This window comes from Melanerpes formicivorus, unplaced genomic scaffold (genome assembly GCF_026170545.1).
Source record: "Melanerpes formicivorus ecotype bairdi unplaced genomic scaffold, bMelFor1.0.p_v2 SCAF_19, whole genome shotgun sequence".
Taxonomy (NCBI): Eukaryota; Metazoa; Chordata; class Aves; order Piciformes; family Picidae; genus Melanerpes; species Melanerpes formicivorus.
Window position 1 is genome coordinate 9,460,318 of NW_027142371.1, and position 22,212 is coordinate 9,482,529.

Below are 22,212 nucleotides of genomic sequence, written 5' to 3' on the forward strand. Positions count from 1 at the left end.
CCAATGACAAGTACCCAGCCTCTCCTCGAGTCGCAAGCACCCTCCTCTGGCAGCGACCAATCAGAGGGCTGGATAAGACACGCGCCTCCCGCCCTTTCCTGCGAGTAACTCCGGCCGCGGCAGCCATGGTTGCTCAGTCCTTGCCCACAGCAGCTATCGCGGCTGGGGTCTTGTCCTGGCGCAGGCACGGTGTCAGTACCACACTACACCCACCTGTTCATCCCAGTTCTCTGCAACAGAAAGTTTGGGAAAGGTTTGGAAGGTGTCAGCTCTGCTTGCAGGTGTGGCCAGCTAGGGCTCCAGAAGAGCGGGGCTGTGTGTGTATGTGTAGTCTGCCGTGCTTCAGAAGGGGAAATTGGCCGGAAACACTGCGTACCACGGAATCATGCAGTCCTTTAGGTAAGGAAAGACCTTTGAGATCATCGAGTCAATCCGAAAACACTACCAAATCCCCAGAAATTTCATAGTTTCATAGTTTCATTCAGGGTTGGAAGGGACCACAAGGATCATCTAGTTCCAACCCCCCTGCCATGGGCAGGGACACCCCACACTAGATCGGGCTGGCCAGAGCCTCATCCAGCCTGCTCTTAAACACCCCCAGGGATGGGGCCTCAACCACCTCCCTGGACAACCCATTGCAGGGTTTCACCACTCTGATGGTGAAGAACCTCCTCCTCACATCTAGCCTGAAAGCCTGACTCTCTGAAGCTAATGGTTGGTTATATATCAGTTAGTTTAGTTACAGGTTATCTAATTTCTAAGTATCCCAGGTGTAATCTAAGAATCCAAGGAGGTGGATAAAATCACACACACACACCAGCTAAATCAGTTGTTACTGCCTCTCTGTTCCGTCAGTTCTTATTTTTTTCCAGATAAGACTCTAAAGAAAAATTGGTTCACAGACATGGGAGCCAATGATTTGTATGAGTACAGACAGTCTCCAGTTTGGAGCATTAATCTGTGGTGACCAAGCTGTGCCATATTCAGAGTTCTACCCTGCCAGACGTGCCTGTGGAATGGGGCTCTTGTGGATGTAAGCTCATACACACACCTAAGATTTGTTCAGTCATTTGCTCTAAACAAATGCATAAGAGACAGCACAGGAAATTAGAAGAGATTATTATTTAATGATGGGAAAATAGACAGGTTTTGCATACATAATAGGTGAAAAGTTATGAGAAGACTCAGTTTATGTTTGATAAAGAATCAATTTGGTCATTTCAATAATGAGGGCTGAAGACTTAAAGAGATTCTAGATTGGGTGTTTATTAATTCCTTACACTTGTGTATGTATATCACTTCTCACTGTGCCTTCTGTCCGGAGCCAAACTGCACCACAAACTCGGTAAGAATCCTCCAGAAGCTGTGCAGGTGTTGAGGAAATGCTGGTGACTCTGGTCCTTTGCAGAGGCCTTCTGTCTTCCTGCCAGTTTTGGTATCTGCTGAAGTGCATATCCCTGGAAGTCACACAGTGATTTCACAAGACTACACAATGTTGTTTTCATTGACAGTGCTTTTTAAAAGCACAGTAGTTTTCAACTTCATTAGATACATCAGTTAGTCCAAAGCCATTGCCATTAGTCCACATGCCATATTGTCAATATAGATCCACCACAACAAATGCCATTGTTCATCAAATATCTCAAAGTCTGTCTCTAGGATAGCATATGACAGTAAGAGAAGATTGTCTGTTACTGTAATTAGTAGGAACCAGGAAGAAGGAGTGGTAACATGGAAAGAATTTCCTCTCCTCAATTTGCCTACTTAATCTCTCTGCTGAAATTACTGAAGACGACTGTGGTTAGCAGCAGCTGTGATAACATTTTTGAAGGTGGACCCTTGAGGATGTTCCACTGTGCTAGCCCCTTCCGTCTGAACCAACAATCTCTGATTTGTTGTGATCTGCTAAACAACTGCTCCTATTGAATTTGGGATTCATATCTGAAATTCATATATTCCAGTCTTTCCTACTTAGTTATGAAGAAAGAATGAATGTAAGTGAAGCAGAAAATCTTATTTCACTCATTGATTTCCGTATATATTTATTTGTGTGAACCATTTTTATCCTAATTTTGAGACAGACTTGGCATATTGGAGGAAAGCTTATAGAAAATTAAACCAATTAAAAAATAGTTGTTCTGATAGCACTTTTAACACAGAAAGGGTGCCAGTGATAAGATATTGAAACAAAAGATATTTGTTTTCTAAACCCCAACAATCACAATGTTAACAAAAGGACAAGGAGAAGCACCAAAGATTTAAGGAAGCCTCTCTCTGCTACCTATGCAACATATTTGATGCAGCACAAGTAACTGCACTACTTACATAAAGGGGATTTTAGATACCCTTTTTTTAATGTTAACATCTGATGATTTAATAAGTAACTATCAGTGAGATTATTTTAAGCTTTATGGGCAGCCTAGGCCACAAGGGAGGTTTGCCATAAAAAAAATAATCATGCTAACACAGCTGGACAAATTTCTTCTAGCTATGTGTCCCTCTATTCCTGCCCCACTAACTTCTTGGGTTCCTCTCCTTATTTCCTGTCTCTCACCTGCTCCTTTCTCCCTGATTTTGTTTTTTCACAACACTTTCACTCTGTGAATCCACATGAAATTCCTCTGTCTGCGCTTCTATGCAGTGCACCTATTTAAATCCAAAATGGAGATACACAACTTGAATGCAGTTGTTTGCACGTTTAGCTCTGTTTACTATTTGTTGATCTAGATAGACAAAAAATGGAGCATGAGTTTAAAAAGTTAAACCTCTAGGAGTGGTACTGTGCTGAGGCAGATTGGAAATTTGGGACGGAAATTGTGCTCTACAGAAATTCCAGAATATATATTGATGTTTATGCAGCTGTAAACAAGGCACCATTACAGATTTGTATGACCTGTTTTCATGCCCACTGCTGTTGAGATGCTAGGATAGATTTGTAAAGGACAGTAACTAATTTTAAACTTTCAGAAACAGAACTTAGAAAGAACACATAAAAGAGGAAGGTTCAGAAAGGTATAGAGAGGCTGCAGAGAGAAGGAGGGATGTATTAAAAGGGTTAGATGCAGAGATCAGGAACAGCTGAAGCAGTGCGATTAGCAACATCCAGAAATGTGAGAGTGGATAGGTCTGGGGAAACTAAGGATGTGAGATTAGAAATGTCCAAAGAAACTGAGGCAGTGAGGGAAGGAGTATCCTGAAAGGTGAGATTGGAGACATCCAGAATGGGTGTAGGGATAAAATTAGAAGCATGCTCAGAGGTTGAAGAGGATAATTCAGTGGTGCCCTGAAACATTAAATAGTTAAAATCAGTGAGATCTAGTGATTCTGAAGAAGTTGAGGAGGTGTACTCTGAGACATCTAGTGAGGATGGGGGGATTGTACAGGAAAAATCCAAGGAAGCTGAGGAGATGTGATCAGAAACATCTAGGGAGGATGAAGAAGTGAGACTGGAGAGGTCTAGAGAGGGTGAAGAAATGGGACTGGAGAAATCGGAGGGTACAGAGGTGAGACTTGAGAGATCTAAGGAGACTGAAGAACTGTCACTAGAGAGATCCAGAGAGCCTGATGAAGTGAGACTTGATAGATCCAGGGAAATTGAAGAGGTGAAACTGGAGTGCTCCCAGGAGTCTGAAGAGGTGAGACTGGAGAGCTCTAAGGAAATTGAAGAGGAGGTACTGGAGAAGTCTGAAGAGGCTGAAGATGAGAGACTTGACAGGTCCAGAGAAGATGAAGAAGTGAGACTGGAGAAATCCACAGAGGATGAAGAGCTCAGACTAGATAAATCCAATGAATCTGAAAAGGGGATTTTAAAGAGTTCCAAGGAGGCTGGAGTCTTGATGCTGGAGGGGTCCAGGGAGGCCAAAAAAGTGAGACCAAGCAGGTCCAGGTAGGTTGAAGAGATGACACTGAAAAGCCAAATAAATCCATGACTGGTGTTAAATCCATAAGTATTTTAAACTAAGTATCTCTAACATTACACCAAAACAAAGTAGATATATCAATGAACCCAAACAATACTACTCCTTAAACTAACTGAGCATACAGGCTTAATCTTTATGTCTCTAAACAGTTTCTATTTTTTGGTGCAGAAAAACTCTAGTAATAAGAGCTCACAGACTTAGAATATTACTCCTTCACCAAGGACCAGTACAGAAGTAGAAAATAACACATACAGTAGCAGACATTCTTCTGTCCTGGCATGACTCCTTACTCAACCAGAGTTTAGCATCTATGATAGCCTGACAAAGAATACCCTCCTGTCAAATGCCATCTGCCTCTCCTGTAGGTCTGGAATAAAATTACAGTTTAGCAATAGAATGGAAATGAAAATGCTTTTGTTCTTCTTTTCCAGGTACCATAGGATATTCACATACTGGGCTGCTTACTGGTTTTGGAGATTTAAAAACAAACAAATCAAATCAACCCCCCAAAACACAGCTGAAATAGAAACTGTCCAACTGGGCCTCTAACTGTAAAGGTATGAGGGATTATTTTCTTTTGATTCATAACATCTAACTAAAAAAATTTGAATCTTTCTGATGATAGCAACAAAAATGGCAAAGAAAGCAGTATCTTTCTCTGGAGTGTGTGTGCAGGAGTTCTGTCTGGAAGCTAGCAGTGTGCTCAACTGATTCTGTGATTAAGAAATACACATTTCAGCAATACCAGTTCTCCTTGTTTTCCAGATAAAAGAGGTCTTATTACATTTATTTTGTATCTCTGGACATGAATTATGTACTGAAATAGCATGGTGGGTTTTTTTATTTGTGGTTAGTTTGAATTAATAAAAATATCTTAGAAGTTCTGAAAGAAGCTAGACATCTAATTAAAAAGAGGACAGAACAGCTTATATTTCAGTTTATAAAGGTGCATCTAATTATAGTATGAGTAGATCAGGAGGCTGATCTACAGCTGCCTTGTCTCATCTCAAGACTGTGCTGCCAAGCAGAGGGTAGTCAAAACCCGCTGTTGTCTTTACAGACATAGGCACAGAAACGCACATCACGTTTTTCAGTCATCACAAAAGTGTTTTATAGAGCAAGGAAGTGACAGATACACAAATAAAGGAGGCTGTAACTTCTCAGGTGGATACACAGCAGCTTTGCCTGTGTTATTATACAACTGATGTCCAGATGCGTGTATAATGGATTTAACATAATCACCGTGGTTGGAACTCCCACTGAGGTCACCTCTTAGTTGGAGCAGGTATCTGCTGAACATGGACTGAAGCTGACAGGAATGATGTCTCACTTTGCAAATATTAACATTGTGGGGATTTAGCACAACACAAAAATTACCAGACTGAGAAAAGGCTGCTTATGTACCAATGATGAGACCCAAGTAGTTCTTGAATATTCTTAATTTTTATTCATAATGCAGCTATAATTTTAGAGCTCATGCAGCATGGCTGTAATTCTATCAAGAGTACAATGTTTGTACATCAAAAGGCAAAACAAGTGAATTTTTTTTTTACTTCATAATTTGTAATGGAATTACAGATTTGCTTGCTGTACCCTGTATTCTTAATAAAATAATTAACCCCTAAAAAAGCTCCCTTGCTGTCTAACAACACTATCATTTTGTGACTGACTTTAATCTTAGAAGTTTCTCAAGTACACTGTACAGAGGAGAACAAATAATTATGTAAAAGGCAAATTGCAATACAATAAAAAACCAGTATTGATATGATTTCCAAGAGACTATAAATTCCATCATCTCTTCACTGTGCTCCTTCTGCCTTAATGTAAAATGGCAGTTACTGCACATTTTACTATGAAATAACATTGCCAAGAAACATGGAATTATGGTCACTATTGTATAAAAGGTACAGATCAGTAATAATGCTTCCTACCTTTGATGGCTGTGGATTTATCTCCTTTCTCTGCCTCTGTAAGCCATACTGGGCTGTGCTGGTAAAGCTCTGCTGTTCTCTCTGCTGCTGACCCTAATCTGTTCCACAGCTACTGGAACTCGTGCCATGCTGATGACAATACAGGTCATCTCCTGGTAAATCTCCTCTGGTCTAAGTACTGCACGCTGCACAGAGCACCAGCAGAAAGCATACTCCAAAATCAGCTCTAGTCTTAGATAAAGTTGCAGTTCTGTGCTGTTTCCTATTACAGGACATTTTGAAGGTTGGTTGATGAAACAGATGAAGACATTCATTTCTAATGTTTGGACACCTGGATTCAAAGTAAAAATAATCTTGCAGTGTCATCCAAGCTCCCTTCTATTCTACAAAATCTGGCATAAACAATCTCTGGCGGGGCCCAGGATCTGCAGAGCAGGATTCAGGTACACTCCCAAGTCTTGTGCATTGCTTCCTTTTTAACTGTGTTTAGTAACTTTTGATAGCTATGTTACTTTTAAAATGCTGCTATGATAAACTAGCATGATAATGTAAAACATTCTGTCCACAGCTGATGATAATATTGAATAAAAGTTTTAAAAACACCTAGGTGACATCTGTGTCTCAAGCCTGTTTTCAGCATGGGCACTTACCCTTCTTTGAAAGACAAGGGAGGCATAGGATCCTAGGTAAGTATGGGTCATAGTCACATCTCACTTTGCAGACAGGGAAGTGATATCTGTGTGGTAGCACCCTGCTTCCATTTGTTCTGTTCTTTCACAGGAAAAGCATATTGTATCACATCTCATGTTCATGTTTCTTTGTTTCAGCAAATTGACTTGGCTCAACAAAGGGTACAAGTGAAGACCACTATCTTCAGTGCAAGGGAAGAAGTAGGGCAGCACAGCCAGGAACAAGGCAGACAGACACAGAACTGTTTCCTCTCACCAAAAGTAAGCAATTAGTTCATCTTAGATGTAACATGTAACCTGCCCTTTAGAATAATTTAATTCTATGGCAACATATAAAGCAAAGCTATCAAATTATCTGAGAAAGAAATGAACAGGTTCTGTGCAAATGGAATAACAAGCTTCACCTCGAGAAATGGAAGGATTTAAAACAATTCAGAGCTTTCATACAATGGTCTCTTTACTGGCCCTCTTCAGCTCCCTGTATGTGAACAGCAACAAGATGCTGATCTTTCCTTTATTTGTCAGTGCCAGGGGGCTCTGGAAGGTTGTGGTTACTAGAAATAGGTGCTTGGGTTTACTGTATATGACATTTACTGGAAATACACTAAGCAGTTAACTTGCAAGTATAGACCACAACAGACAGATCAGCAATGCTGTAGGAAGCGGTGGTTAAAGTTTTTATGACAGCTGGTGCTGGTTTACATTCATAGCTAACTGCTGTATGACTGAACAGGTGCTGACACCCATAGTCAGTAGAAGAACTACTTCTCAGGTAAATTAACCCTTTTAAAAAGTACTTCATTTCTGTTGCTAACTGAAGTGGTATTATTCTAGTGTTCATACAGACACAGGTTGTTTCAGTGTCACAGTAACTTCAGGATTTTGCTTTCTTCAGGGTAGCAGCTTTCATCATTTCAGATTGCTAGAAGCAGTACCTTGCAGAACACAATAGTATGTAGGCAATAAGCAAGGGGTACAAATACAAATCTTTTAACAAGAATGCAGATGGGTACATGGAAGCTAGACAACTACACTGAAATAGAAATACCACTGAAAAAACCCATAGTCCTATAGATCTGCCTTGCAGTTAATATAAAACAATCCATTATACTGCTGCTTTAGCTATCCCAAGCCTGTTTAAATCAAGATGTGAAGAACCCTGTAGTTTACAGTAAAAAACACTTTACTGAGTTAACACCAAAATGTCACCACTGGTTTGGCCAATTCTTAGAACAAACCTGAGGAAAAGTATTTTTTGCATTCCTTGTTTCTACTTTTAGATACAAATTATGTGAGCAGTTTGATTCAGAAGGCTCTTTCCACAGGCATATGGCTATCATTACAAATATTTGAGAATTCAAGAGCACTGGGTTTGCAGTAGAACCAGCAGATGATGCAAGTATTCAGTCTCAACAGAAGGGGGCCAAGTTTGCCAAGACCAGTAGTCTGCAGCTACTGCAGTTTAAACGTCTAGTTTTAAATTAGCTGCCATAGGGTTTCTAGATGCAACTTACTGTATAAGGAGGCTTTGGAGACTTGTAGCATGTCTCTCCCCCTGGCAGGAATCCTTAGTAGCTGTGTTGGGAGTACTGTGAGGGTCACAGGAACACAAGCAAGCCACCCAAAATAATTAAGACAATGAACTGCAAGGAAGCCTCATGATGTATCACTGGAAACTTCACAAGCAATCAGCAAGAACAAAAAATATAACAGTGCCCTGTTAAATATTCCCCACGCCATTATGCTTTGGATCTAAAGCTTACTCACTTTTGTTTTATTTGTCATCAAACTTAGAAGTTTTACTTATGTGAAAACCTAAATCTGAAGCTAAGGTACAACATGAATCCCTTTAGGCAAGGTAACACAGGTAGGGATGCACCAGAGTCTTTGTTCACGTTACACTGCCCCACCTCTGCCCCTTTTGCTTCCCTTTTTTCTTTCTTCCTGGTCCTTTAGTTCTGTCCCTCCTGCTGTGGCTTTTCTCATTCCCATCTCTTCCATTCCTTCTAACCACCAGAACCCACAGCTTGTCTGCACTGCCTCAGGCCATATTCTCTGCAGTGCACTCATCCGTAGCACTCCATTCATTGGGGTGTTGCCAGCCATGGCAGAGTGCTGCGGTGAGCTGTGAAGCTGAGCCACATGGAACACAGGACTCACTAAAGAAGCTGTCTACATACAGTGAGCACAGGGAAGGTATCTGCCTCCTTCTCCTGCAGTGGGACAGCACACAGCACGCACCACCACCCCCATCAAGCAAAGCTACTTCAGGTGCAGTCTCCTAGTTGTGAAAGTTAACTGGGGGTAAACAGACAAGCTATTACATGACTTCAGAGACCCAAATATTTTTTTCTCTTCTGCTCTTAACAATCCTGAGCATTAGATTCCACATTCCTTAAACAAGACTTCTGCAAGACCTTTGACATGGTCTCCCACAACATCCTACTTGCCAAATTGGAGAGATACTGATTTGATAGGTGGACTGTTCAGTGAATAATGAATTGGCTGGCTGGTCACATCCTGAGGGTAGTGGTCAATGGCTCCAAGTCCAGATGGAAATCACTGACAAGTCATGTCCCCCAGGGGTCTGTACTGGGACCAGCACTGGTTAATATTTTTATTGGTGATACAGACAATGGGATCAAATGTGTCATCAGCAAGTTTGCAGCTGACACCAAGCTGAGTGGCACTGTTGATCTGCTAGAGGGTGTGTCATCCCGATTGACCTGGACAAGCTGGAGAGGTGGGCCCAGATAAACCTCACAAGGTTCAAGAAGACCAAGTGCAGGGTCCTGCACCTGGGCCAGAACAATGCTCAATATCAATACAGGCTGGGGGATGCAGCAATAGAAAGCCCCTGCAGAAAAGGACGTGGTAGTTCTGGTGGATGAGAAGCTGGACATGAACCAACAATGTGCAGTTATTAAGAAGCAAAAAAGACCACATCAGCTGTAAATGTTCATTTTGGGATATACATTTCAATCAAAGAAGTTACTAACTGCAGAGTATTTCTTCACGTTCATCCTCCTCACTTTAGGTTGCTCACCTAGAGTTATAAAACCCAAATAAATGACAAGTTTCAGAAACTAGCCAGAACTCAGATAAAATTTTATTTAAAAAGCACTGCATACAGAAAGCCATACTCCCTGACAGACTGAGAATGCAGGCATATAAATAAACCAGAAGAAATAAAATCATGATCTTGCGAGAAGTTGTTGAATGCTTGTAAATCTTGAACAATAAGGTTTTTCTCAGTGTAAGGGCAAACTATGAAGTCGTACTATGCTGTCCTTAGTGCAGGAAAAAAAATGTATCACATTTAAAATGCCAAGTGATGCTAACAGCTGAACACATACTTAAAATCAGTCTCAAGCACTGTATTTTTTTTAATCAGAAATGATGGTACAGTTTTGCAGAAGTTTCACATACAGTTTTAAAACTGAAATGGTATTTAATGTATAATAACTTCCTGTAAAAGCACAGCAAACCTTGATGATGTCAATTTAGTAAGGTAGTCTCAAACCATTTATTTTTAGAAAAATAGAGTAGTTATTTTTTTTTTATATATATATATATATATATATGGGCTTTGTCCGCTACACAAATCTTACCGACGATTGTGTTCCGTGTGCTTGCGATTTCAAATAAGCTCTGGCTCTCTCTATTATAGTCTCTATAGCAGACACTACTTGATAGGCAGTTCTGATAGAACAGAAATGGCATGCAATGTAAAGTGTGCTGGAACAGGTGACATTACATTTCTTAATGGCTAACAGAATGGTCTGAAATTACTTGTAAGCTTAGAATTAAAATTCCAGGAAAAGCCCCTGCTGGCACCAAAGTACAAGCACCAGCTAATTCACAGCTGTGCTTTTCCATTTTTCCTTCAGACAGAGGAGCCTAATGGGACATGTAGTCCCTGCTGAAGTCAGCAGAACTACCAGCAGACTGGTGTACTATGTAAGGAAGGATGTCAAGGTCTGACCTTTACATTCCCACAGCTAATGACTGGTGACAGTACCAAGAATCTACAGTAAGTACCAAGAAACAAAACATGAACTGTAGAAAACTATTTATTCTCAAGGTTTTCATTTAAAGAGCCTTGTATTGTGAGCAGTTTAGTTCAACAGGTAAAGGAACTTGTGGAAATTTAGAACACTGTTTAAATGAAAGGACAACACAGTATTCGGTTGATATTAAGAGGTTCTTTTTGGAACATGACCAAGTTAATGAGTATATCATTAACATTCCTTAATATTACTTCCTCTTATGTTTAGGTATTTCTTTAGCCCACTTTTTAGTTTTCAGTCCTGCAAGTGGTTCTCTGAAATTCTGAATGCCCACTATCCTTAGATGCCCTAGCAGCTTAGAAGATTTAAGGCTCTATGCTTATTGTACCCCTTTATTTTGATACAGAGATACTTACACAAGTGTAATATAAGATTTTAAGTTACTGCAGACCCAGCTCATTAATGTGAATTTTAGGAGCAGAATTTAGATCTTAATACATAAGATACACTTTTTATGTTTTCCCTATATTGGCTGAAAAAACAATTTAAGTACCATGTCAGCTCAACCACTCAAGTTAAAAAGCTTATAAAAACAATATGGTGTACATTCTTTTGTATGTCAAGCATCAAGTAATAAACTTTCTGTTAAAACAAGTTGTTTCACGCAACTATCAAAACTTAACAAACAGAATAATGCTGGAACAAACCATTCTGCTTAGTTTTGGGCTTGGTCCCAAAAGAGGTAGTCCATAAGTCACACAGAAATACAAATTCCACAGAAGTTAACCAAACATGCCAGTCTCCTCCACCATATGCAGCCTCATCGCTAAATGAGGTTATTTCATACCTGCCAACATCATAAGTTAGTGTTCATGTAAATACAGAAACTATACGTAAAAATACTTCATCTGTAACCAAAACTCGGTCCAGCTGAACCAATATGTTCACTAGGCTTTGTGCATCAGCCTCATTAGTAAGAATTCAGCTTTTCTCCAAATTAAATTTGAAACATGTCTAATATACAGGTATGCCTTTAAATAACAAAGGATACTTGTATTTAGGTTTGGAGAGAAGCTTCAGATTGTTAAAAACCTTATTAGTAATACAGGTATACTTAAAATTATTTCTCTACAAATGCTGCTGCTGCCATTGAATTCCTCATGGTTCCTCTTGCTGAGGCTGTGAACTCTTCAATTTCAGCATTCAGTCTATTAATTACCCATTCCAATGCTTCACGGCCCTACAGTTAAAGAAAAGTTTGTCACTGTATAAATCATAGCAATACTAAATAGGTTAAATGCTGTCTTACTGAAAATGAGTAAAGACACAACAGTTGAAAAAGTAAGAAATACAAGCCTCTTGTTTTTTACCTCAATAACTGGAGCACTGCAGGAACATGGACTGCCTTGTGCTTTATGAAAGAATTCCTTATGTCAGCAGTGTTCACATTATGAACAACAAAAGGCTTTTAATCCAGATTGTTTTATCATTGGTGAGGCTGAATTCAAGACATCTTTGGATTCCCAGAGGACAGACTCTCAACTAAAACACCACTTCATTACTCCCACATTAACTACTTCAGATGTATATCCTTTTTTAATAGCAAAACCCAATAAATGGTATCAACAGGGCTGCTAAAAGGCAACAGTTCCAGATTGCGGAGTGAGTGGGGATGTTATTTTTCCAGTGAAGATTCAGAGAGCTTTGCCAATAACTATCTCCATTCACAAAAGGTAAAAAAAGAGGAAAAAAAAACCAGCAATCTGAACATTCAGTCTCTGCAGTAAAGGCAGTTGAACTATGTGGACCCCAAACCAAACAGTAAAATAGATTACTATTCCTTTTGTCATTCAGCTAGTGAATCACACGTTTACACAAGGCTCATACTTACTTTATTAGCATTGGAAGAAATTGTGTTTGCCATTAGCCCTTCTAGGTAACTGCTGAGACTGACACCTTTTACAGATATTATTGCTTCTTGTGTCAAAATAGTTCTGAAATGGAGAGCAGGAAACAATTATTTGGAGTAGTTAAAAAACAGAATGCAAACTCGCCCCTCCCCAACAAGTACCATCCTTTATCAGCTTTCTTGTATAACGCAGAACTTTGTGCCCCATAAACACGATGCACTTCCAGAGTGCTTAACTGCTTTACCCTTCTACCCACAAATTAAAAACCACTCCACTAAGTCCAAGTGTCCCTTTGGGGCGCTCAACTATTTCTACCTTTAGCAGCAGGAAATTAATAGTGGCAACAACAGTTTCGGAACGAAAGTAACACAGGGAAAGCAGTAGTGAGATGTCCTTTTCAGCAACATGGATATAACATTTCTGACAGTCATGAGAGGAAAAAAAAGTGAGAAAGCTCTTTCAGAATTGTCACTAATTCCAGCAGTATAGACTCAGTATGCTCTGAGCTTCCCTTAAAAGACAACTCCCAAAGCTCCCAAGATAAACATCAAAATTCAGACCTCCAGAATTACAGACTAAAGGCAGATAAATGTGGCTTCTAATGCAGGTTCTATGCTCAGCCTGATGAAGAGATCAGAAATACGGAGCCAGTAATTGCACATGTATACAAACTCAGTTACAGACAGGACACAGGACAACTCCCTAGGAAGCTGACCTGGACTCCATCATAGCATGATACTAGGTTTCCCAGTAGTGCTCTGCAGAAGGAAGGTCATTAGAAAAAATTACAGCCCGTTGAATTGGCTTTTTAGACAGGTAGCCATAACAGAGATGATGTAAATCTCCTCTTCTGTTCAAAGGAAACCATGGAGATTTTCAGAGCTGACATCTGCACTACTGCTTGAGGGCAATCTCTGAACAAAGTACTTACTTGTCTGGTTCATGAGGGTGTGGTTTATAGACAAGCCTCTCATCTACTGACACTAGGTTTGTAAATGAAATCTGCAGAATACAAGAGAAGATTACTTCTTGCTAAAAATACTAAAGGAATGTAGTAAATAAAGCTGCATATTCAGAACTAATGCCAATATCTGATTTACACACAGTATTTTCTCTCTAAGTATTAGAGTTGGAGATTTCTGTGTCTTGTTCTACAAGTTCAGCATTCATTTGCTTATCTAGTTCTCTTCACTTGAGTTTGCATTCTCTACATTTGTAAGAACATTTCAGTGGGATCAGACAGATGGAATAATACAAAGAGCAAAAAATGTTACATGACTAGGAAATGGTGACAGTTGATACCAAAAAGGCTTTGGAATTATTTAATGCCCTTTCCTGCTCAGCAATCTGTTCCAATGCTTCAGTCCTGACAAGTTCCAAAAACTTATTAGCTCTTTTCTGAAAAGCAGAACTGGTCAACTATAAGCACATTACTTAAACCTTTAACCTGCCTTGTTCTAAAACAATTTTCAACTGATTTTAAAGGTGATTTTCAAATTTACAAGGAATTATTATCTGTAACTTACTTCAGTTGCACAGACACAGCTACTTACATTACTGGATTTAAGCTCCATTGTTTTTTCCACTGGGTCAACAACAGAGTGCTCCTGAACATACGTCTTTGTTCTGCATGTACCAATGAGCTAGAAGACAGGCAAATGTATGTGGAAATAATTATGTTAGCCAACTGTAATTGTTCTGGTGCCTTTAAACGCATAAGTAGTGCTTATTATATTGAACAGGCACTGAGACAACAGAATTAGGGTTTAGCTCAAAATAAAACTATTCCATTGCGGCAGATCTCATTTTTAAGATGGAAGTGATCTAAGATACAGGCAATTTTTGGCTATCAGTCATTATGATTTAGAATAGAATTAACTAGGTTGGAAAAGACCTTTGAGATCATCAAGTCCAACCTATCACCCAATACCATCTTATCAACTAGACCATGGCACCAACTGCCTCATCCAGTCTCCTCTTAGGCACCTCCAGTGATGGCGACTCCACCACCTCCCTGGGCAGCCCATTCCAATGGCCAATCACCCTTTATGTGAAGAACTTCTTCCTAACATCCAGCCGAAACCTCCCCTGGTGTGCCTTGAGACTGTGTCCTCTTGTTCCATTGGTGGTTACCTGGGAGAAGAGACCAACCCCCACCTGGCTACAACCTCCCTTCAGGTAGTTGCAGAGAGCAATAAGGTCTCCCCTGAGCCTCCTCTTCTCCAGGCTAATCAAACCCAGGTCCCTCAGCCTCTCCTCACAGGGCTTGTGCTCCAAACCCCTCACCAGCTTTGTTGCCCTTCTCTGGACACATTCCAGTAACTCAACATCTTTCCTAAACTGGGGGGCCCAGAACTGGACATAGGACTATGTGTCTACAGTACTATGTATACTGCTATTCAGTGTTCCTGAAGCATAAATGCTTCTATTTTTAAACCATTACAAGTTATGAAATGATACATGTCTATTGCAACATATGGTTCTGCAGCTTTCCCTTCCCTCCAGCATCCTTTCCGAGCTCTGCAATATCATACGCACAGATTTCACAATGGAGGGTATTCCCCATTCTGTACTGAGGAGCCTGTGGCTGTGCAACTTCCCACTCGTGTCTACATGTCTGTCCAGCACGTCAACTCCAACCACGCTGGGGTTCATGGGATTTGGGTATTTCTGCATGGCAGCCGTCGTGACTGTTTCCCAGGGGTGACTGCCAAAATAGAATCAAGACACAAAGCTGTACACCTTTTTTCAAACAAGATTTCTGTTAAAAATTAACACAACTCATCATCTGATTGCAATTTCCAGTTCTAGCATGCAATTTAAGCATTCAACACACCTGATGAATCAGGCCAGCTGAGTTCAATTACCTTCTGTCTTGTATCTTAGCATGAAAGATTTTTGCTGTGATGTACTGCTGAAAGATTGCAGTTTCTTTGAGTTTCAGTAATACCAGATTAATTTATCAAGTTGTTAGTTTCCCCTAACAAGTGTTTCCTTTGGATTATTTTTCAACATAGGAATTTTGGAGCACCTGAGCCCTATCAACACGAAGCCACTCATGCTTGGTAAGTCCCTCAACTAGAAATCGATAGCAGCTGAAATGACCCTTAACACGGCCAACACCGCAGCGGGACCCGTGATACCCAGGTGCCGCCTCCAAGTTTGGTTTGTGAGCAGTTTCCACGGCTTCACCGACTGCGTCTCCTTAGATGTCCCCCACCGATGGCAGTTTCCCGCAGACAGCGGCGCCCACGTTCCAGTAGCAGGGCTGCGTCCCGGCCGCCCGACCCCAAGGTCCTCAGCGGGCTCGGAGCTGCGCCGGCCGCCAGTCGAACGGCTCCCCGCGGGGCGTGACCCCGCGACTGCAAGGACGCGCAGGCGGAAGGTCAGTGCAGGCGAGCAAGCCACGGTGGTCGAAGCAGGGCTGCGGCGCCAAGCCGGCCCAGGGGGCAAGACAACCTAGAGGCAGCGAAGCCCCTCGACCCACCGGAGGACAGACCGCCCTCTCCGAGGCCGGCCCCGCTTCTTTCCCTCACAGTGCCCCAGTAATACACTTACTCAAAAACGTGCTCCGACGTCCAGATCTTCATGGCGGCGGGGGGGCGGGGGACAGGGAACGGGGCTGAAGCCACCGCCGCTGCCCTCTCCTCACACGCCGCCGCTCCGGCACCCGGAGGCCAAGCTCCGCCGCTGGCACCTGCTGCGCCTGCGCAGTCAAGGGCGAGCTGCGGCCGAACGCTCGACTCCAATCGGCGGGCGGCGCCGTGGTGACGTCAGAGGTCACGCACCACGTGAAAGTCACGCAGGGACACCCTCCTTTCTGCTGCCTAGCTGTGGTCAGCGCGCATGCGTGCGGCAGCGTCGCTGCTGCTTCTGGTGCCGCCTTCTGGGGTTGCTTGTCTTACCTCTCCAACTGGGCGCGCACGGGTGATGTTAGGACAGCGTTTCTGGAGTTCTACCCCGCTGTGAATCGAGGCATGGATGAAGAGTGCAACTGGGTAGCTGCTGTCAACTGAGCTGTAATAACTAAATCTGCAGGTTCACCTCAGGAGGATGCTGGGCACCACTCACAGTTAGCTCCTGTAATCACTGTTGTCGAGAAAAAATGCTTATTGAACGCTGCTAACACGTAGCAATCTACATAATACATCTCTAAATCGAGTATTGTTACCCCGAGCTCACCATCTTTGATCATCAATCACTAGGTCCTTGAGTGAAAGCATTCCCATGCATGAGTTTGCCTTTGCTCAAAGCAGGACTTACCTACACAGTTTTCCTAACATTAATACACCACAGTGACTTTATCCCCTTCCACTGGGTGTAAAGGGTCTGATTGAGCAGGACTGGCTCAGTTGAAGGCTGCTGTTAAGGGGGTGAAAGCAAATTCTGGCCTGCACTCTGGTGCTAGAGAAAAACACTGTGGCAGTGTGAGTTGTGGCATACCACTTAGCTGCTTTTGACTCCATACTGGAGTTCTGGTATGTCTGGCACAGCAGCAGTCATTGCTGGAGTAACTTTGTTCAGGATGCAATAGTCCTCTGTTAATCTCTGCTCCTCACTAGATTTTCACGTTGGCTATTCAGTGGATCAGCTTCTGGATGGGAACAACAGAATGTTGGTTGGTACAACGTTGTCAATGCACCATTAGTAGCAATTCTCGTCTTTCAATCTTCAGCCTTCATCCATCCCACAGCAGTAGGCTGCTCTGAGTTTAGGCAAGATGGTCTGTTCAGTGATTCCTCTCTCTACAGTGCTACTCCAAAGACCCACCAAAACCCTTCTTGAGGAAGTCTGTGCCAAGGATGCACAGGACATCTAGACCAGTCACTATAGGGTGCTTTTCCCACTTACTCCCTGCTAGGCTCACTTTGGCCTCCTGTCACTCCTGAAATAGTAACAGATTCAGTCCCTTTATGATCTGAAGACCTGAAAACAATTCAAGTTATGCAAGTGTATTTATAAGATGTTCATTTCATAAACACAACTAGTTAGCTTTTGCAAGGCTGAATCAGCTGGGACTTAATACATGTTTTATGCAAGCTCAGATCTTCAGCTGCCCTACTAGTACTGCCTTGGGTGAAAAGGGCTGGTGTTACCCCATTGCCTCTTTTGGGGGTAAACCGTTACTCGGCCGTCGGTCAGGAGGGGGCGCAGAGATCCTCCGAGTCTTGCTGGTGTCAGAGGGGCATGTGCTGGATTGAAAGACAGGACGTTATTTAACCGAGGCATGAGCAGTCATACCAATGCCCCACCCAGGGCAGCTCATTGGTGTCCTTAGCCAACTTGTTTTGTAAGTACACTGCCTGGAAGTTATTTTATAACCGACAGTTACAAAACAGTCTTATTATTATTTCCCGTGTTAAGAAGCACCTTCTGTAACAGTCAGGCTGTTCCAGAATGGAAGGGTTTCAATTAACTGTACTGAACTGTTTCTCTTATTCATCCCTGGAGTAAAACAGAAGTAATTTACAAGATTCATAAAGCAGTAAGAAAGCAGTTATAGCAACAGACAAAGCCAAATGCATTTTGTGGCACATCATCAAGCACTTTCTTCTGAAATTCTCAAGACAAAAATGTTGCAAGTGCTTGGAGTTGTGTAGAAACTGTGATTTTTCAAAAAGGGGACAGCATTTCACAGACACAAATCTCAACCAATGAGTGACTGTTACATACTCCTAACTGCACAGCAATGGCCTTTCTGGAAAAAGCCAAGAAGGAAATTTATCAGAAACAGGTTACTTCCCAGAGAGAAATTTCTAGCATCTTTTTGCAGTGCCAGGCTATGGGAAGACTCTTACTTAGAGAGTATTCCCATGCATTCTTGTTTACACTGAGTATCAAATACAGAAGCCACAGAAGCTACTATTTAACGATAAACTATCAGATTCAGTCAGTAGCAAATACTTAACTGAGTGCTGTTAAGAGAATATTTTTTTGCTGGTGAGACCTGTCTGGATCTTACTGTTCTGACTTTATCACCTCACAGGACTATTCTGAAACACTGGAACATGCAAGTCGTCTATAGTGTACAGAGTTATTTCTGGGAGATTGTGACTCGGTTCTAAAGCCATTGTAATTGTCATACCCACTGAGTAATTTTCGCAACTGGAGAATTTTGCAAAGGATGTTAAAAATGCTAAGCATTTGGAGAGGTCTCAGAATGCAATACATGGTTGTGGAAGGTGGTGGCCCTTAAATAGGCATTGGCAATTCAGCAGATACCCATCTCCTAACTGTAGCCTCTCATCATTTTTCTTCTGTAAAAGAAATATTAACTACTGGAATCAAAGCAAAAGGACATATCCAAAAAGGAGGCATGCCAACATGTGGTGCTGATTAGGAGCTAGATCCTAACAGTTCTCCTTCATATAAACTTCAGTTTATTTTAACAAGAGTTTTGTTCAAGTTTCTCTAGTTGAGTGATATCACAGTCTGAATTACTTATAAACCTGACTTTTAGAAAGGAATAATACAATTATAAATAATAAAGTCAGAGTTCAGGAAAATACAAGCCTCATTTGTAATGGCAGAAGAAAAAGGCACACATTCTAATCATTAGCATTCTTTACGCTGGTGATGTTACAGCTCAGAATTTTGTGTGCATTTTTAGTGACAAGAATTTAATACTATAAGATTTGGTATCTTTCCCCCTGATTGTTGACAGTATCTATCTAATAATTTAAATTAAAGCCCCACATTCTTTCAGTGAAGTCTGTCCATTCTCAGGTACTACCAAGATCCTCCTAAAGACCATAATGGACATCCACAAAAGACTACAAACATCTATGGAAACCCCTGGTGATATTACTTAGTTCTTTTCTATCTTCCAGGGGCTGTTTGCATATGACTCTGCTAGAGGCAACTGATACATGAAATGGGCCTTGTGATGAAGTGCTTCATACAGATTTTGGTAGAGCATCCTTCTTAGTGTGACAAAGAAAGAATTGCAGTTGCTCTCAGGATTGTGCATGAAGTGCTCTAAGATCCCAATGAATTTACTCGCAGAACATTATGGGTTTGTATTTCAGACTCATGTTTGCCAGCAGGGAGGTGTGAGCTGTCTCCTTCAAGCAGCCTCACAAAATACCCATCATTTTGACTGAAAAGCATTAATGCCAGGAAACAGCTTACAAACCCAAAGTCACTTTAACTCTGGCATTAGGTCTTGATCATTCATGTACTCCACAATGGCTCCCAAACCCCCAGACTGTCCAACCCGCTGGGGCTTAGGCACTTGTGGTTTTCGCTTTTTGTAAGAACATAAAGGTATTGTGTCACACAGAAAAGCAAACACTGTCCTGGCTCAGAGCTCTAATTCCAGAGATCAGATAGACCACTCTGCAGTACAAAATGGCACTGAGTTGTAAATTGAAAAGGGTTTTGTGACAATGGCAGTAATTCAAGCTGCACTTGTGAATGAAATGAATGCAAATCAGCTGTGGCATTCATAACAAATCACCACCAAATTTTACTGTGGTAAGATTGCAGATGACTGATAGGGTGCAGAGTAAGTGAGGAAAGTTCTGTATTTAACTGTTGTGCTTCCTTGCAGTAGGCAGGATATGGGCTCTGCTTTCTTACCCTGCTTCATGTTACCACCTCACTCCACAGTTTTCAGATTACAATTGCAGCAACTCACTTCAGAAAAATGCATTTGGTTGTGTATTTTCTCCTCTGTCATATTCTGAAACATACCTAACACTACAACAACGCTGCACCAGTTCCTTGATCTGAAATTAACAGTTTTGATGTGTACAAGAAGTTGGTATTCAAACGCAGTATTAATGAAAACCATTCAAAGGTCTTGCTCTTTTCTTGAGCTCAAAAAACAAGTTCCCACTCCCTTTGTCAGTCTGGCAGTTGTACTGGCAGAAAACTGATGTTATCAGTGTTTGCTTTTCCAGACATACCTCTCGAATGACTTCCATTATACAATTCCTAATGACTACCTCATCTATAAACACTCTTGCCATCAGCAGTCAGTTTAGTGTTGTTAAGTTAGTGCTTGGCTGTATTTTCCTGTATGTACTTAAAAAAGCTTTGTTGGATAGTGGAGTTCTCGTCAGTGCTTCCAGAATCAGCCCTAATGCCTTGCAAGTCATTATACAGCTCTGGATGAAAAGGTCACCTCAAATTCTACTTATAATAAAAAGTACCCTTCTTTTTAGAAAGAAAGCACAGCAGTGTCTCCAAGTAGGATAATGCCAAATCCTTTAGTTTTTGCTCCGGCTTTAATAGGAGTTTTAAGTGCTTTTGATCACTCTGGATTTCTAATTAGTGCCAAAAGGAAGGAGGCTCTTCCCCACCAATTTGAAAAAAAGAATCAGATTATAAAACTAGCCAACAAATCACTTCTCCCTAATTCCCTGTGTTCTGGTGAAAATGGCTGTCAGGCTGTGTATGAAATACAAACACCGATTTTTGCCAATTATCATCTTCCATCCTGCGAGTAACACCTGTCACCCTGTAAGAGGAGACGAAGTAGCAGTAACCGCACCGACTTGCAGAGAGAGGCTGCAGATACATACATTCAGAAATAGGGTTGAATCATTCCATGCCTTCTGTGTGGAAAATCCACAAGAGGGGGCTAAATTTCCGTGAGGTTCTCCACGTCAAGACCTGTTGCTTGTTGGTCTGTCAGGCAAAGTTGAAATTATTTTAGGAAATGAGTAGTGTCGGTGGTCCTTCGTTATCCATGCTAAAAATCATCCAGAGCCTCTTGATTACATTTGTAAGCATAGCTGAAAACTGCAGCTATTTTCTCTTGTGTTGTCTGATCTTTTTGTTCTTTGTAATCATAAAGCAGATATCATATTCAGCTTTGTTTAGCATGAGGCTGACCTCATCCACTGCTAAAGAACATTTTGCCTTTTCATTTGAACAGGTACCTGAATCTTTTCAGTCGACAGAGAGATGGTACTCTCAAGGTGATAGTTTTTTAACACTATTTCTGAAGGCAGCCAACTTGAATGCATTGTTTGATCATAATTTTTAAATACAAGATGGCATTTTCTTCTCTTCATATGTATCTGATTTCTGCACTAAAGGACTCTCTTAAGTTTAAATAAACTCCGCTTATGGTCAGTGAAATATTACCTGCATTACCTCTGTTGTCTATGCATTCCGCTCCTAGACATGATGCCTCACATACTCAACAACAGTCTTTTAGACTTGTTTCCCGAAGTCCTCGGCTGTGATGATTTTGTTGCCTAGCATTTAATGTCTCTCCATTCTCCAAATAACCTCCACACCTCGAGAGGAATACCCAAGCACCAGCCAAAAAAAAAAAAGGGGGGGGGGGGGGGGGGAGAGAGAAAGAAAAGAATGGCCTGGCACTACCTCTGGAAAAAAAACATTTGATTTTCAGACCCTTTTTATTTTATTATTCTGCCATAAAATGTCCTAAGAGGCTTAAAGCTACATACCTTCAGAGTATTGTTGCCTCATATGCAAAACCGGACAGATGTCTTCTTTATCCATCTTGTGATACATCCACTGCAGTTGTGAAGCATACTGCCTGACACTGTCCACAGTAACTAAGCTCTGATTTATATCATTTGAATGCAAATAATGATTTTTCTTATCAGCTTACTCCTCCACTGACAACATACAAAATGTAAACAATAAATGTACACAGCACCACCCAGCTGCCATCTCATTTTCTCATCATTTGTACTCTTCCACCTGCTGTCTGTAGTGTTTTGTCTGAACATGCTCACACTGCCATAGTGTTATAGTATTATACAGCTGCA

The 22,212-nt window shown here is 41.4% G+C and overlaps 2 protein-coding genes across 6 annotated transcripts; one reads left to right on the plus strand and one right to left on the minus strand.

Annotated features, from left to right (window-relative positions):
- Positions 1 to 106: 106 nt before the first annotated feature.
- On the plus strand, positions 107 to 10,520 carry LOC137446935 (uncharacterized). Of its 5 annotated transcripts, none has more exons than XR_010988762.1 (6): positions 3,474 to 3,886; positions 4,352 to 4,477; positions 6,123 to 6,294; positions 6,420 to 6,537; positions 6,679 to 6,801; positions 10,431 to 10,520. XR_010988762.1 is itself a non-coding variant. In XM_068150027.1 (3 exons), exons 1-2 carry the CDS (start codon positions 3,474 to 3,476, stop codon positions 4,467 to 4,469), a joined length of 531 nt encoding a protein of 176 aa, XP_068006128.1. In that variant the 3' UTR covers positions 4,470 to 4,477; positions 6,123 to 6,426. The 5 variants fall into 5 exon arrangements, 1 of the variants encoding a protein (XP_068006128.1); XR_010988763.1 differs by having other exon boundaries at positions 6,459 to 6,537; XR_010988764.1 differs by lacking the exons at positions 3,474 to 3,886; positions 6,420 to 6,537 and adding an exon at positions 107 to 399.
- Positions 9,628 to 16,139, minus strand: PRELID3B (PRELI domain containing 3B). Its single transcript, XM_068150026.1, has 6 exons — positions 16,019 to 16,139; positions 14,999 to 15,167; positions 14,014 to 14,103; positions 13,392 to 13,462; positions 12,442 to 12,544; positions 9,628 to 11,790 (listed from the first exon to the last, which is right to left on the minus strand). Exons 1-6 carry the CDS (start codon positions 16,048 to 16,050, stop codon positions 11,671 to 11,673), a joined length of 585 nt encoding a protein of 194 aa, XP_068006127.1. The 5' UTR covers positions 16,051 to 16,139; the 3' UTR covers positions 9,628 to 11,670.
- Positions 16,140 to 22,212: the final 6,073 nt, after the last annotated feature.

Excerpts from the sequence above, each read along its gene's own strand:
- LOC137446935 (XM_068150027.1), top strand. The coding sequence starts at position 3,474 with ATGGGACTGGAGAAATCGGAGGGTACAGAGGTGAGACTTGAGAGATCT. Across the intron at positions 3,887-4,351 it reads GTGAGACCAAGCAGGTCCAG|GTACCATAGGATATTCACAT; the intron begins GTAGGTTGAAGA and ends CTTCTTTTCCAG.
- PRELID3B (XM_068150026.1), bottom strand. The coding sequence starts at position 16,050 with ATGAAGATCTGGACGTCGGAGCACGTTTTTGA. Across the intron at positions 12,545-13,391 it reads CACCCTCATGAACCAGACAA|AACTATTTTGACACAAGAAG; the intron begins GTAAGTACTTTG and ends TCTCCATTTCAG. Across the intron at positions 11,791-12,441 it reads TTTCTTCCAATGCTAATAAA|GGCCGTGAAGCATTGGAATG; the intron begins GTAAGTATGAGC and ends CTTTAACTGTAG.